The sequence below is a fragment of the Lepidochelys kempii genome, chromosome 3 (genome assembly GCF_965140265.1).
Source record: "Lepidochelys kempii isolate rLepKem1 chromosome 3, rLepKem1.hap2, whole genome shotgun sequence".
Taxonomy (NCBI): Eukaryota; Metazoa; Chordata; order Testudines; family Cheloniidae; genus Lepidochelys; species Lepidochelys kempii.
This window is the reverse complement of record NC_133258.1, coordinates 64464700-64480042: the sequence shown is the minus strand read 5'-3', so window position 1 is coordinate 64480042 and position 15343 is coordinate 64464700. Positions and strand designations below refer to the sequence as shown.

General features: G+C 46.7%; 2 protein-coding genes across 7 annotated transcripts in view; one reads left to right on the top strand and one right to left on the bottom strand.

Moving 5' to 3' along the window:
• Positions 1-1720: 1720 nt before the first annotated feature.
• RWDD2A (RWD domain containing 2A) lies at positions 1721-14440 on the bottom strand. 2 transcript variants are annotated; one of them, XM_073336564.1, is made up of 3 exons: positions 14338-14440; positions 6728-6951; positions 1721-2595 (listed from the first exon to the last, which is right to left on the bottom strand). In XM_073336564.1, the coding sequence occupies exons 2-3, from the start codon at positions 6926-6928 to the stop codon at positions 1918-1920; spliced, it is 879 nt and encodes a 292-aa protein (XP_073192665.1). In that variant the 5' UTR covers positions 6929-6951; positions 14338-14440; the 3' UTR covers positions 1721-1917. The 2 variants fall into 2 exon arrangements, with proteins under 2 accessions (XP_073192665.1, XP_073192666.1); XM_073336565.1 differs by lacking the exon at positions 14338-14440 and adding an exon at positions 11427-11513.
• Positions 14383-15343, top strand: part of PGM3 (phosphoglucomutase 3) — a 19059-nt gene continuing 18098 nt past the window's right edge. The window contains exons 1-2 of one of the 5 annotated variants that reach the window (XM_073336561.1): positions 14417-14564; positions 15023-15296. In XM_073336561.1, the coding sequence (XP_073192662.1) occupies positions 14490-14564; positions 15023-15296 (349 nt within the window). In that variant the 5' untranslated portion in view covers positions 14417-14489. Of the gene's footprint in view, positions 14565-15022; positions 15297-15343 lie in introns of those variants that run through there. The other 4 variants (XM_073336558.1, XM_073336562.1, XM_073336560.1 and 1 more) reach the window with 4 other exon arrangements.

Here is a 15343-nt window from a genome sequence, read left to right as displayed (position 1 = left end):
AATCAAGGTGGGCCATTTCCAGCACTTTACAAGAACAGGAGAAGAAATAAACAAGGGGAAATAGTTTTACTTTGTAATGACACATCCACTCCCAGTCTTTATTCAAGCCTAAATTAATTGTATCTAGTTTGCAGATTAATTCCCATTCAGCAGTCTCTCGTTGAAGTCTGTTTTTGAAGTTTTTTGGTTGAAGAATTGCCACTTTTAGGTCTGTAATCGAGTGACCAAAGAGACTGAAGTGTTCTCCGACTGGTTTTTGAATCTCACAATCCTTGGCCAGAACAGCTAAAAGCTAATATAACTGGGGAATAACAAGACAGGAGATGGAAAGGAAAGGATAGACAAATTGATAACACAATAAAATTACACGGTTTTTGAGCAAAGGCTAGGCCATAAAGGAATAAATGGGTGGTATTTTTTTCAAAATTTTGTTTTAGTAAGAAATAAAATGTTAGTTGGCTCATTTCTTATGCACTTTAAAAATGGTTTTAATACAGGCTTTACAGAGCAGGCCAGGGTGCTGCACAGACTAAAGCATGGAGCAGAGTAGCCTATTTTTGTTGTTAATGCAAAATAATTGGAGTGTGCAACCCCTTCAACCCTCCTCTTCCCCACCCAAGCCCATACAAAAAAGTTGCTACAGGCCTAGACCTGAAGAAACTACCAAGTGTCATGCGGGTGAGGCGCCAGACAGACTACATAATTCTGAGTACTATAGTGTGAGATTGTGCAATTCGCAACCACTGCCTTGCAGGCTGCCTCATGGACCAAGAGGTGATAAATGCATGGTATGCATGTATGGTATCAGATGTAGATTTAACAGTCATTTACACAAGTAAATATTTAAACCTCAAAAGCTTATGATTAAGGCCCTTCGTTTTGGGGTTTTATTTTACTTAATTTTTCCCAGGAATTTCTGTGTTTGTTACTACAACTACCAAAAGCAGATGAAAATCATTGCAAAAAAATTATTAATTTTTTTGGGGTAATAGCAGGATTTATTTCAGAGGATGGAAGGACAGGGGGGAAAGCATATAGTAAATTAATGCTTTGATGAACGGAATTCAATGTGGTTTGCTGCAGAACTAAAACAGCACTCAAAACACAATGCCACTTCTGAGTTTACAATATATCTCTAAGCTCCAAATAAAATATTTAATTTGAATAAACAGTTTACTGTTGTAGACTTAGAACTATTAGCCTATAACTATTTACATTTAATAATTGGGCCACACCATTTGCAGCGCATACACTCAACTTCACCCTTTTCTGCTGTTTTGGGGTTTTTTAAACTTTTGAATACTTCCTTGTGTTCTGAAACATATTTTAGTTTTCTTCCAATTTTAGTGTGTAAAATCTTTCCATCGTTATCTGCTAACAGCTTGAAATGTGCACGTGGTGAGCATAAGATTCATCAGTACGTTCAGATGCGCAGGCGCTTCAGAGCTTGCATGCATGCCTGTTTGTTTATTGTGTGTATATCTTCCACACAAATACATTGCCTTACTTCAACCGGCAGCTTTGCATATACACGCAGACTAATGTATTATTGTAATACAATACATTGCATGAGATATATGTATTTTCCTAATACAACAAGTTATTTTTTATACATTTGAATGATACAAAAGTAGGTCAAAAATCAGAAAAAAACCTGATACTTTTGAAAACCCATGATTTTTTCAGTAAAAATTGGTTTAAACTGAAAACAAAGGGTCTTACTTATGATGTATTTAAAACAAAAGCAAAAGGGTTTATCCTTGCACCATGATTTTACTTTACATAGTTTCCATTCTTATAATAGCTATAAGCACAGTATACCAATTTCACTCAGCTTTTAATTATAGTATATCCATGAATGAACTTAAAAAAATCATTTGTAATGTGCAAAATTAAAACTATCTATACAATTGATTGTTAATTGTCTGACTGTTTGCCTTCAACACCAAATAATAATTGAAAAATATGTTCACTTTGATGCTGTTTAAGGAATTCTAAGAATTGGCCAAGATCCATGTGATAGTCATTCCTCAGTCCATAATCACCATGTGCCTGGAACTGTAAATCTTCAAAAGTATGAAAGAGATGAAGCTTCTCCCCATTTCCTTCCGTTTCCATACTCTCAACATGTTTGCAGGAAATGTGTTTCCAGTTAGGATATCTAATAACATGCCAGAACTCCTCAGCGTTTTCTTTGAGCCCCTCCACACAGATGATACCAGGTTTCCCTGTTAGGCAGAAACCAGTCAAATTTAATTGCTTCGCGCAATCAAAGATTTTCTTTTTCAGTTCCTGTCTATATATATGATGGCTATAGATCCACATTCGATGAAAAATTATTTTTACTGCCTTTTCTTTTGGAGAAGTTTCAGAAGAGACATCGCTGTTTTGGAAATCAGATGCACTGTTGTCTCGTACCCACTGCACAGCCGCACATACACACAGTTCACCTGAATCCAAAGAACTGATGTGAGAAGTGAGATGTTTATTGAGCTGCAGTTGATTCTGTCTGTTTAGTGCCTCTGATCTTGCAAATAGTTGCGGTGCTGAATGAGGGTAGCTGTGAGGCAAGGATACATGCAAGTCTACTTTTACCTTAAAATTAAGGGGGGAGGAAAAAGAGAAACATGAAATCAGATCTACAAGTACTGAAATGCATATTACAGTAACAGGAATTTCAGGAACCATATCCTGCACTCCACACAGGAATGCCTCAGCTAACACCCATTGTTTCATGTTCTCTACGTATATAAATGTCCTCACTGTATTTTCCACTGAATGCATCCAATGAAGTGAGCTGTAGCTCACGAAAGCTTATGCTCAAATAAATTGGTTAGTCTCTAAGGTGCCACAAGTACTCCTTTTCTTTTTGCGAATACAGACTAACACGGCTGTTACTCTGAAATCTATCAGCTAATGACAGTTTAGAAAGTTACTTACAGCAGTAATCCTCAGGGGTGGGGAGACTGCTGGTATGTTTCCATACGCAGCCCATAGGTCTCCTCCTCTCCCCCACAAAGGGTTTAAAGTAGACTCACCCTCCTTTAGATATGCCTTTCTCTGCCAAGGAAATAAGATATGCTATTTTTTTAGCAATTTTATTTAGCAAAATATGCAATTTTATTTGATCATATTTTCTTCTTGGTCCTGGATCCCTTCATCTCTTTTTGGCTGTTCTCTTTACTTTGTCCCAGCTCACTGTGTCCATGCCTGCAACATCCCCATCATGTGGTTGATCTTTCTTGCTTCATAGACTAATGTTGCAAGTCTGTAGTAGGCACGTGGTTATCCCTGAAGAGAAGCTGGAGTACGACTGCACATGTTCTTAGGTGGCTGTGCTGAGCATAGCTAGGCAGAGCAGGCAGCTGCTTCAATGTAAACTGCAATTCCAGAAAGAGCCATAGGGGCAAGAATCCTACTATTACTCTGTTTTTGTAACAGAGCAGGGGTCGGCAACCTTTCAGAAGTGGAGTGCCAAGTCTTCATTTATTCCCCCTAATTTAAGGTTTCGTGTGTCAGTAATACATTTTAACGATTTTAGAAGAGCTCTCTCTATAAGTCTATATTATGTAATGAAACTAGTGTTGTATGTAAAGTAAACAAGGTTATTAAAATGTTTAAGAAGCTTCATTTAAAATTAAATTAAAATGCAGATCTTATCAGTTTAGTGCAGTGGTTCTTAACCTGGGGTGCAAGTCGCCCTTTCTGGGGGTGCGAGACATGCGAGATTTTTTGAGAAGGTAAATCATCGAAAACACAAATTAAGCACAGGCACATAAGTACAACTACTTTGTTTCATCAAACCGATGTATTTATTAACATTAGACATTTTTTAACAATTACTGTAATATGCAAACAAAGTTAAGTTTTTAAGTTTTCAACTTTTTAAGCTAATTGTAGTGTAATTTTTGATAAGGGGTGAGAGAACATATTTTGAGAACTCCAGACCGTCAGCGGGCTGAGCGGGGCCAGGTGTAGCGTATTAAATTGCTCCCCATAGGAATGTGCTACTTACAGCTGCCAGTCCTGATGATCTGAGCAGCATGGTAAGGGGATGGGGAACTGGGGTGGTTGGATAGGCGTGGGAGTCCCAGGGGACTCAGGGAGTCAGGGGTGTGGATAGGGGTTGGGGCAGTCAGGGGACAGGGGATTGGATGGGGGGTGGGGTCCCAGGAGGGAGCAGGCAGGGGGGCTTGGATGGGTGGAGGGTTCTGATGGGGGCAGCGGATCCCCGAAGGGGGTCATCAGGGGACAAGGAGCGGAGGAAGGGGGGTTGGATGGGTCAGGGATTATGAAGGGGGCTGTCGGGGGCAGGAAGTGGGCCAGCTGTTTGGGGAGGCACAGCCTTCCCTACCCCAGTGTAGTGTATTAAATTTCTCCCTGTAGGAATGTGCTACTTACAGCGTACTACTTAGGGCTGCCAGCCTTGGTGCTCCGCAAATAGCACGTTCCTATGGGGAAAAATTTAATACACTACACCAGCGGACAGAACCCCAGACCGGCGGTGGCTGAGCGGCTCAGCCCGCTGCCGGCCTGGGGTTCTGTCCACCGGCTCCTGCCAGCCAGGGTCCCGGCCACCGGCCCTGCTCAGCCCACTGCCGGCCTGGGGTTCCGTTGACCCAGGCTGGCAGCAAGCTGAGCGGGGGCGGCGGTTGGAACCCCGGCTGGCAGCAGCGTGCCAGTAAAAATCGGCTCGCGTGCCACCGGTTGCGAACACCTGTAATAGAGGAATGGCAAGCCCCAGGTGTCTGACAACTTTCCGCACCATCAGATGCTCTCTCTCTCTCTCTCTCTGCACCCACTCACATTCTCATCCACTCACACTCTACTTGTGAGAATGAAAAAGAACTTTCTCAGTTTTACAACTTGCATATGGAGACAAACACCTGAGGGAAGAGTGGTTATGTAACATAGTGCAACAAGCATCCCGTAGTGGATGCTATTGTCACTCAATTTGACCACACAAAAAGAAAATGAAAGGTGACTGAAACTTCTCAGTTCTTCATAAACAAAAAAAGCCATGTGTGGTGAAGGAGTGGTGACTGCTATTCAGAGTAATACAGATGAGGCAATTGTAGGCCAACCAATTACTGGAATACTTCGTTCAAGGGATATTTCCATTGTGCAGAATACTACACAAGTAAACAAATGTAAATAATTCTATCTTAAGAACTTGACAGAGCAAGGGTGGACAATATTCTGAAACAAGAATATCCAAACATTGGAATATTTTTAATATATGGATGTCCTATTATAAAAATTAGCCATTATTCCCATTTGTTATCAGAGTATTTCTACCTTAATACCAAAACAGAGGAGCTCTCCTGAGGGTATGGGCTAAATGACCCAAACATTCACAACTTAAATCTGTGGGTGATTCCTGCTATCCTGCAGTTAATCACCTGCTTCTAACATAATTCATAAACTTTCTTCTAATCAGAGCGTGATATGGCATTAACTTTGCAAACACTACATAATCTGGATCTCCAATGTATATATGACTAGACATCTATGACTCACAAACTAGATATTCTTGTTATTTTTCTTTTATCATTTGAAACAACAATGAAATGTTTTGGACCTTATACTGAAAAATGATAAGCACTTCTATTTCCCATTTATATTTGTGGGAGTTGCGAGTACTCAGAACCTTTCAAAGCCCAAATATACCATCAGTTTTTAAGCAGAACTCCCACTGATTATGCTTAAGAACTGTGGCATGATATAGTCTCATCTTGGGCCCACAGTGTTTTAAAAAATCCAAGTCTGCCGACAACAAAATATATTTAATAGAACGCCCTTAACCTAGCCTATCCCTACAATTATTAGGTTCATCAGTAAAAGGGATGAGCTAGAACCTGCATACCAAAGGTCATATCATCTCCTTACGTACAAAAATGTATAAAGGGAGAAATTTTTAAAAAAACTTTACAAAGATCTCCTTGCCCTGTTTCCCTCACCACTGATGATGCAGCGGGCTTAAGCGGCCATCAGGCCATTGCCCCCCCCCCCCCGTATCCACCCCCTTCCGCCTGCCCAAAGGGGGTGCAAGTTGCAGATTGAAAATTAGAGCTGGGAGGACTTACAGTAGAACTTCAGAGTTAGAAACACCAGAGTTATGAACTGGTGTTTGTAAAGGGGGGGAGGGCAAATACAGTACTGTGTTAAACGTAAACTACTAAAAAAATAAAGGAAAAGCAGCATTTTTCTTCTGCATAGTAAAGTTTCAAGCTGTATTAAGTCAAGGTTCAGGTGTAAACTTTTGAAAGAACAACCATAATGTTTTGTTCAGTTATGAACGTTTCAGAGTTACAAATAACCTTCATTTCCCAAGTTTCAGAGTAACAGCCGTGTTAGTCTGTATTCGCAAAAAGAAAAGGAGTACTTGTGGCACCTTAGAGACTAACCAATTTATTAGAGCATAAGCTTTCATGAGCTACAGCTCACTTCCCAAGGTGTTCGAAATGCTGAGGTTCTACTGTAGGTACATGTTTGCTGCACTCCATGCCAACCAGCAGAGTGCAGCAGAGGGCCCAAAGGATAATTGAATCCTTTTCTCCTTCAAACAAAACTTATTATTCACTACAAAACATGAACTCTATAGTCTCCATAAAAAATGCACAAATATTTGGTAAAAACACAGCATGGAACATCTTTTTTTGATGACTACAGTGCAAAACTAAGAAAACTGCATAGTTAAAAACAAAATGTAAATGGAAGTTCTCACCTTTGGTTCATCAATATCAACAGAAATTGAATATTCAATCCGCGGTGGCAGTCCTTCTTTTATATTTTTCAAATACATCTGCACATAAGTAAGAGCATTTTTGTCCTGAAGGCTTATTTCTCCTTTATTAGGAAACATTGAAAAGAGCATTTCCATTTCCAACAGCTGAAGTTCAAGACATTCTTTCATCGTGATAGCCATGTTACAGCTGTAAACCCAGACACCTGAAATGGAAGAGATGTTATTAGCAATAATGTTTCTGAGACTGTAGCAATAATCTTCTATCAGTCAATATAATCTTTTGGGGTTTTGTCTTATAACAAAAAAAGAATAATTATGAAAAAAAAATGAAGTCAGCCCTAAAGCTGTTTAATTTCCAAGAGGAAAAAACCTACATGAAAATGGAGTTAAGGTTGAAAGTGCAGAGTAGTTAAAGGATAAAACATTACAGGAATGCTGTTGTGATAGCTGCTTTGGAATCATAGCATATTCAAAGCCTATTACACTGAGAGTGACAAGTGCTATAGAATATAGATATAACAATTATAAAGTCAGTATAATAGTATGTGTGTATTTATGGGCTTGTTAGCAATTGTATTCCTGGCTAAATGGGTATGATAAAGAATGCTTCCTGCAGGAACTAAAGATAATGGGCATTAATTAATGCAAATATGTAATACTGAAACAATGGGGGGTCACTAGTCTTTTGCAGTTTCATCCCCTGGGGAAAAGCAAACATACTGGTCTGACCTGGTACATAGCTTAGCAGACACAGAATTTGAAAATGTACAAAAATAACTCAGACTCAAGGTACAGCTACACTGCAATAAAAAAAAAAATCCGCAGCACTAAGTCTTAGAGCCCAGGTCAATTGACTTGAGTTCCTAGGGATCCAGCTGCAGGGCTAAAAATGCAGTATAGATGGTCGGGCTGGAGACCAGGCTCTGAGACCCACCCCCTTTTCAGGATTTCAGAGCCTTGGCTCCAGCACAAGCCCGAACATTTACACTGCATTTTATAGCCCAGCAGCCTGAGCCTTGTGAACTGGAATCAGCTGACCCAGGCCAGCCACAGCTGTGTCCGAGGCTCTTTAATTGCAATGTACACATATCCTCAGATACCTTCCGAAAACTAACAGGCATGAGGAAGGAGCTGAACTATTTTAGACCCACCAGGGTCTCCATTGGGAAGGTGGGGAATCACCTGATAAGCCAGGCATGCATATAAGCTGTTTATTGTTCTTTGATATGCTTTTGTTCTGAATAAATAGTACTTTGCTCTATGAAGGTTGCTCTGTTTAACCCTGTCATTCCCGCTCAGAGAACAGAACTGACGCTGCTGAACTGAATTCACACCCACTGAGGTGATCAGAGTGAAATATAGGGGTTTGCAACTAAAGGCCTCAGTCGGGAGAATCACAGGATTCTGCCTCCAGAAAGCTGACAGCTGGAAGCCTGAGACTTAAGTGAGTGGCCTCAAGGACATTAACTTAGGCACTGGGACAATAGTAATTATCCCAAAAACAAGCATTACAAACCCAAGAAGTTCAGCATTAAGATTACAGTTAAACTCAAATATGTTATAATATGGAAATGCAGTTAATACGCCCAAAGGAACTGTAATTTTGTCCCCTAGGTACACAATGCAATAACCGTTTTATTATGATTAAGGCATATTAAAAGTTTTGGTCTCTGATTAAACTGATTTTTAAAGAAGGGTTTTTAAAGAGGGTCTTCCCTCTCATATGTTTCCTCTATGATGCCACTAGCTTACTGTACCATTTTTAAACTAATTTAACTCAAATTAGTTATTGAATTTACTTGTAAATACTCAGAATATTCATTGTGTACCCAAAATAAATTCTGTTGTAAATTTGGGAAGGAGATTCTGTAACTTTTCCACACACAAACTGAATCCCTGCTTTTGTGCAAAACACAACTCGTCCTTAGCTCTGGAGCTTAACTGATGCTCCAGAACTTAACCCACTAAAAAAACCCACCCCCTTTTCTAAAAAATTAAGGGTATAATCCTGCAAAAAATTATACGTGTTTAACTTTATGCATATGCTTAACTTGTGCATTTGAGCAGTCCCGTTGAGTTCAGTGGTACTTCTTACATGTGTAAAATTAAGCACGTGTGAAAGTTTTCCTGATGTAAATCTAAAAAAAGTTCTAAACACGTGCAGCAGGAGTGTAATCTCTCTGACACTATCCATTACTCCACAATGGATTTGTAAAATCGCCTCAGACCAGACCTGCCTCAATGTTTAGGGGCACACAACAGCGTGGACTTAGCCAGTATTACCAAAATGCTTCACGAGCCTTAGCACGGTACAGAGCCGGGGGATGCTACAGCGTGGTCTGTCTCTGGGAAAGACACTGCAGAGTCAATGTAGATAAAACAAGCTGTGTGGGTGGGGCTCAGCCGCAAAACTGGGGCCGGGGCGGGGTCTGGCCGCAACCCTGCCCAGGGCCGCGTGTCACGGAGAGGGCTGCGGGCCCGCCTGACGCTCGCGGGATGTGCGCTGCGGCCCTTCCCTCCGAGCCGCTCAGGCGACTCCAGATGCTCTGCCCTCTGGAGCTGAACCCAGCGCAGTGCGGCTCGAGAGCCAGGCCTCGCCACGCGCGGGCAAATGAACGTGAGCAGAGACTGCCCAGCGCGCCCGGGTCAGTCAGCCTACCTCTCCGGGCCGCGCCCGCTGGCTGCACGCGGCTGCTTCGTTACCAACGGCCGGTGGCGGGCGCCCGTGAGCCGCTCTTCTCACAGCCGCGTGCCCTTGCCCCGTCCATGCTGGCGGGGCTGACTGAGACGGTGACCGAAGCCAGCTGAGCACAGTTTTTTCCGCTCTGCTGATGCCAGGGGACGTGCCTCAGCCTTTGCTAGTGACGCGGAAGGGGCGGGTGGGGTCTCTGCCCCGGTCCCCACCGGGGGCCGGGCTCAGCAAGAAATGGTCGCGCTGCCAAACCCCTCACCCAACGCGGGGGCAGGGGCGCTGGGGGAGACTCTCCCCAGACCGTGATGGGGGCGGGGCTGTGGGTTACGTGAGCACGGCGCACACTCATCCTCTGGCCGCACGCAGCCCCGTGCGAGAGGCGGCCAGGGCTGGGCAGCCTGTGGGCCAGGGAACAGCTTAGCTCGGGGGCAGCTGGGAGCAGAGGCACGGAGCGCCATGGGGGTGGCCCTAGCCCGACTTCTTCCTGTGGCTGCAGACCCTACAGCACAGAACCTGCAGTCCCCCCTCTGAAGGGCTCCTGTTCGCTGGTCGAGTGTGTGGAGCAAGGAAAGACAATGTGTCCATTAATACATGTAACCTTGTGAACACTGCAAGCAAAACAACGGTTACAACAGGGGCAGGACCGGCACGAGGTTTTTTTGCACCCCCAAGCTCCTAGAGCGCAACTGCCTGAGCCAAAAAAAAAATGGATGGCCAGAATGCCTCCCTTGGAATTGGGCCGCCCCAAGCACATGCTTGCTTTGCTGGTGCCTAGAGCCGGTCCTGAACGGGGAGCATTGCAAAGGAAAACTTGGCATGGAAATAGCCCTTTATTTGCCCCCAGAGTTTTGCATTATGATGAGTTTAACCCTTTGAAAAAATATAAACAGGGCATGCACCATAGTTGTTGAACTTAATGGGGCAAACTACATAATTGTAATCAGTGCTGCAAAGCTCTGCAAATGTATAACCCATTTTCCAGATGTGGAGGCAGCCCGCATAGAGAGTGATTTTTGCACAAGTTTCCACAAAGTCAGCTTCAAAGGGAGGCAGAGCACTGACCCACACTGCCACCCAGTCCACTGCTCTGGACCCACAACCTCTTCTAGCTGAACACCCAGGGAAGGATTCACTGGGTATGGTTACATTTGGAAACGTTTTGGCTACTTTAAGAGCTCAGACTAGATCAGTGATTCTCAACCAGGTGTACACTTACCCCTGGGGTACACAGAGGTCTTCCAAGGGTACATCAACTCATCTAGATATTTGCCTAGTTTTACAAAGTCTGAAATGTGACGAAGAGGATCATCCACCTTCCTCTCAATGCTGTATATGTGCAGCAATGGGGAACAGAGGGCTTGGACCGGGGTGGGCAAACTTTTGGGCCTGAGGGCCACATTGGGGTAAGGAAATTGTATGGGGGGTCCATGAATGCTCATGAAATTGGGGGTAGGAGTGCGGGCTCTCCGGTGGGGCCAGAAGTGAGGAGTTCAGGATGCGGGAGTTGGGCTGGGGATGAGAGGCTTGGGGTACAAGAGGGGACTCTGAGCTGGGATCGAGGGGTTTGGAGGGTGGGAGGGGGATCAGGGCTGTGGCAGGGGATTGGGGCACGGGCGGGGAGAGGCTCAGGGGTGCAGGCTCTGGGGGCTTACCGCGAGCAGCTCCTGGAAGCATGTCCCCCCTCCAGCTCCGAGGCGGAGCCAGGTGGCTCTTCACACTGCCTCGTCTGCAGGCATCACCCCTGCAGCTCCCCCCAGCCACGCCTCCGAATACTAGGAGCCGGAGGCGGGTCATGCCAGTTGCTTCCTGGGAGCTGCGCGGAGTGGGGCAAACCCCCGACCCCACTCCCCGAGGGGAGCTGAGGGGCAGATTAAATGGTCTGATGGGCCAGATGTGGCCAGCAGGCTGTAGTTTGCCCACCCCTGGCTTGGATCATCTCCATCTTGTCAGCTAAGTCAGTTTCAACACTGGTCAGTTACTGCCTACCTTGGAGGACAGAAATGCAGCAGGAGACACTTGGTAGAAGGAGCTGTCAACAGTATTGCCAACCCAAAGTGTCCAAAATTCATGAGTAGAACGCTGTGTTTTTCATAAATGCAAAATGACACACCATAAAATGAAAAACATCTGTTAAAATGACATAAAATAAAAAACTCATCCAGCAGCAGTGGCTTCTATCCAAGGGGCTGGGTCCAGCTTCTCGGTCTGGGTGTTATGACCTGCCACACAGAGACACAGCGCCATTTAGGTTTGTTCCAGCTTCCCCGATGATGGGGGCGGCTAGGCCAAATTTGAGCGAGAGGCACTGTGATCCCATATACCAGATTGCAATGCCCAGAGTGGGGAAGTGGAACCAGCCCTGCAGGACAGGAGACACCACTGCAGGTTGAGGTACTCTGCAACCGCCTGCCCAGGGCTGACACCACCCACCTTCAACCCCCCCCAGCCAAAGGACAGAATCTGACCCACCCATTCCCGGGGCCTCCTGACTATCTGGGGACAGAACACACACCCTCTCCTCCCACCCCGCAACCCTCCAGGACCTCTCGCCCATCTGGGGGCAGGACCTGATCTCCCCCCAGGACCTCCCACTCCTCCAGATGGAGGACCCAATGCATCCAGAAGGAGGAGAGGGAACAGAACATAAGAATGGCCATACTGGGTCAGACCAAAGGTCCATCCAGCCCAGTATCCTGTCTCCCAACAGTGGCCAATGCCAGGTGCCCCAGAGGGAGTGAACCTAACAGGTAATGATCTAGTGATCCCTCTCCTGCCATCCATCTCCACCCTTTGACAAACACAGGCTAGGGACACCATTCCTTACCCATCCCGGCTAATAGCCATTAATGGACTTAACCACCATTAATTTATCCAGTTCTCTTTTAAACCCTGTTATAGCCCTAACCTTCACGACCTCCTCAGGCAAGGAGTTCCACAGGTTGACTGTGCACTGTGTGGAAAAAGAACTTCCTTTTATTTGTTTTAAACCTGCTACCCATTACTTTCATTTAGTGGCCCCTAGTTCTTATATTATGGGAACAAGTAAATAACTTTTCCTTATTCACTTTCTCCACACCACTCATGATTTTCTATACCTCCATCATATCAACCCCTTAGTTTCCTCTTTTCCAAGCTGAAAAGTCCTAGCCTCTTTAATCTCCCCTCATATGGGACCCGTTCCAAATCCCTAATCATTTTAGTTGCCCTTTTCTGAACCTTTTCTAATGCCAGTATATCTTTTTTGAGATGAGGGGACCACATCTGTATGCAGTATGGATTTATATAAGGGCAATAAGATATTCTCCATCTTATTCTCTATCCCCTTTTTAATGATTCCTAACATCCTGTTTGCTTTTTTGACTGCCTCTTCACATTGTGTGGACGTCTTCAGAGAACTATCCATGATGACTCCAAAAACTTTCTCTTGATTAGTTGTAGCTAAATTAGCCCCCATCATATTGTATGTATAGTTGGGGTTATTTTTTCCAATGTGCATTACTTTACATTTATCCACATTAAATTTCATTTGCCATTTTGTTACCCAATCACTTAGTTTTGTGAGATCTTTTTGAAGTTTTTCACAGTCTGCTTTGGTCTTAACTATCTTGAGCAGTTTAGTATCATCTGCAAACTTTGCCACCTCACTGTTTACCCCTTTCTCCAGATAATTTATGAATAAGTTGTATAGGATTGGTCCTAGGACTGACCCTTGGGGAACACCACTAGTTACCTCTCTCCATGCTGAAAATTTATCAGAATAGAGAAAATGAAATAACAAATTTCCCAGAATATAATTTTTTTTTAAATTTAAGAATGTCACAGAGCTCTCTGCTCATGAGAACCTAAAAGTCCAGAAAACTAGTATAAAAATCATGAGATTTTGAAAACAACGTATTTTGAGGTTTTTACATTTGCCTATTGCATTAAGGCAGGGGTGGGCAAACTATGGCCTGCGGGAACGTCCTGCCCAGCCTCTGAGCTCCTGGCCGGGGAGGCTAGCCCCCGGCCTCTCCCCCAGGATCCCCCCTCCCCTGCAGCTATGCTGCCGCGCAGACAGCACTCTGGCCTGCCGCTCCTGTCGGGCAGCGCAGCAGCATGGCTGGCTCCAGTCTGGTACGGGGGCAGGGAGCAAGGGTGGATAAAGGGGCAGGGAGTCCCGAGGGGCAGTCAGGGGACAGGGAGCAGGGGGCGGTTGGATGGGGCAGAGGTTCTGGTGGGGCGGTTAGGGGTGGAGGTTCAGGTGATGGTGGTCAGGGGATGGGGAACAGGGGGGCAGTTAGGGACAGGGGTCCTGGGAGGGGGCGTGGGAGTCCCAGGGGGGCCTGTCAGAGGGCGGGGGTTGGATGGGTCAGAGTTCTGAGGGGGGCAGGAAGTGGGAGGGGGTAGATAGGGAGCAGGAGCCAGGCTGTTCAGGGAGCTACGACCTTCCCTACCGGGTCCTCCATACAGTTGCGCAACCCCGATGTGGCCCTCGGCCCAAAAAGTTTGCCCACCCTAAGGTTTTCTTCACAGGGTCATGTTTTCTACATTTTACCCAAAACCATGAGGAGCAGAAAGTTTATTTTTCTTTTGAAAAAACTAAAGTCAAAATTCTCCCCCACCCCCTGACTCCAGGAGCTGGAGCTTTAGGAAAAAAGGCCAAATGTTGCACGGCTCACAATAAAATGGGGAAACTGGCCACTCAGCCCAAGACCTCAGCCCCAACCCGTGCTCCATCCCACCCGGCTGCCCTTCTCCAGAGAGCAAGGCCATCCACCGCCCGCTTCAGTCTGGGACTCGCCCACACTCTGAAACCCCGCCCCTCACTGGGGCCCTACGACCCCCAGAACACCGTCCCACAGCCCCGCCCCCGCGACACGAGCACCTTCCCGCTTAGCCCCGCCCCATCCTGGCTCACCTCCTGGCGGAGCTCCGCCCCCCGCGACGAGAGAAGGTCCCCAGGCGGGGATAGCGCTGGGCCGACGGAACGCTCGGGCAAGCAACGCTCAAGCGCCCGCAGGCTGCCGCGCTCTGATTGGCTACGCGCGGCGTCAGGGGGTGTGGCTGCGCATGAATCCGGGAACTGGGGGGTTGAGCCGTCGGGCCGCGGAAAGCCACGTCGGCAGCAGCTGGGGCTCGCGGCAGGTAGGCGGGTCTGTGCAGCCTGGGGGGCCGGGGACGCCGTTGGCTGGGCTGGGCGGCGGCGGCGGCGTCCGCGGCGCGCCTGGGTGAGGGCAGAGGGGGCTGGGCAGGATCCCGTGGCAGGGGTGGGACCTGGCCCTGTGGGCAGGGCTGGTGCGTGCTGGGCGCGGCGGCTCGCTGGCCCCTCTGTGCGCCCCTCGCTCGCTGGGAACTGTCCCGAAACCTTTTACCTCCCCGCTTGGTGTCAGCCCACAGGGGTGAGCCGGGAGGAACAAGGCCGCCCCTTGTTTAAAGTTCCCACACAGGGGACCGTGCCGGGCACGGAGGGGCGGACTTTCTTCTGTCCAGGGAGCGCTCCGCCCCCACTCCCTCCCCCTTTTCCCCAAGGATCGCGCCCCTCCCTCCCTCCAGCCTGCCCTGCCCTCACTCTGTCTCTTCCCGCCCCTCCCCACCTGCTGCAGAACCTGCTGAGCGCCCATGGAGTCGGTGCCTGGGGGAGGGCAGGAAGGTGGCAATACCCTGTCGTGCCACCCTCACCTCTGTGCCGCTGCTGGCTGCAGCGCTGCCTTCAGAGCTGGGCCCCCGGCCAGCACCCGCCGTTCCCTGGCCGGCCCACTCCGAAGGCAAGGGAAAAGGATGAGCAAGGGAAAATGAAGGATGTTTGTTCCTATTTCAAAAATTTGCTTGAATGGAGAACCAAAAAAGAGGTCATATCCAGGAAAACCTGGACATATGGTAATCCTATATTGAGCAGTGCTCTCCTGTCTCTCATGTGCCAACTA

Excerpts from the sequence above, each read along its gene's own strand:
- RWDD2A (XM_073336564.1), bottom strand. The coding sequence starts at position 6,928 with ATGGCTATCACGATGAAAGAATGTCTTGAACTTCAGCTGTTGGAAATG. Across the intron at positions 2,596-6,727 it reads TTGATATTGATGAACCAAAG|GTAAAAGTAGACTTGCATGT; the intron begins GTGAGAACTTCC and ends CTTAATTTTAAG.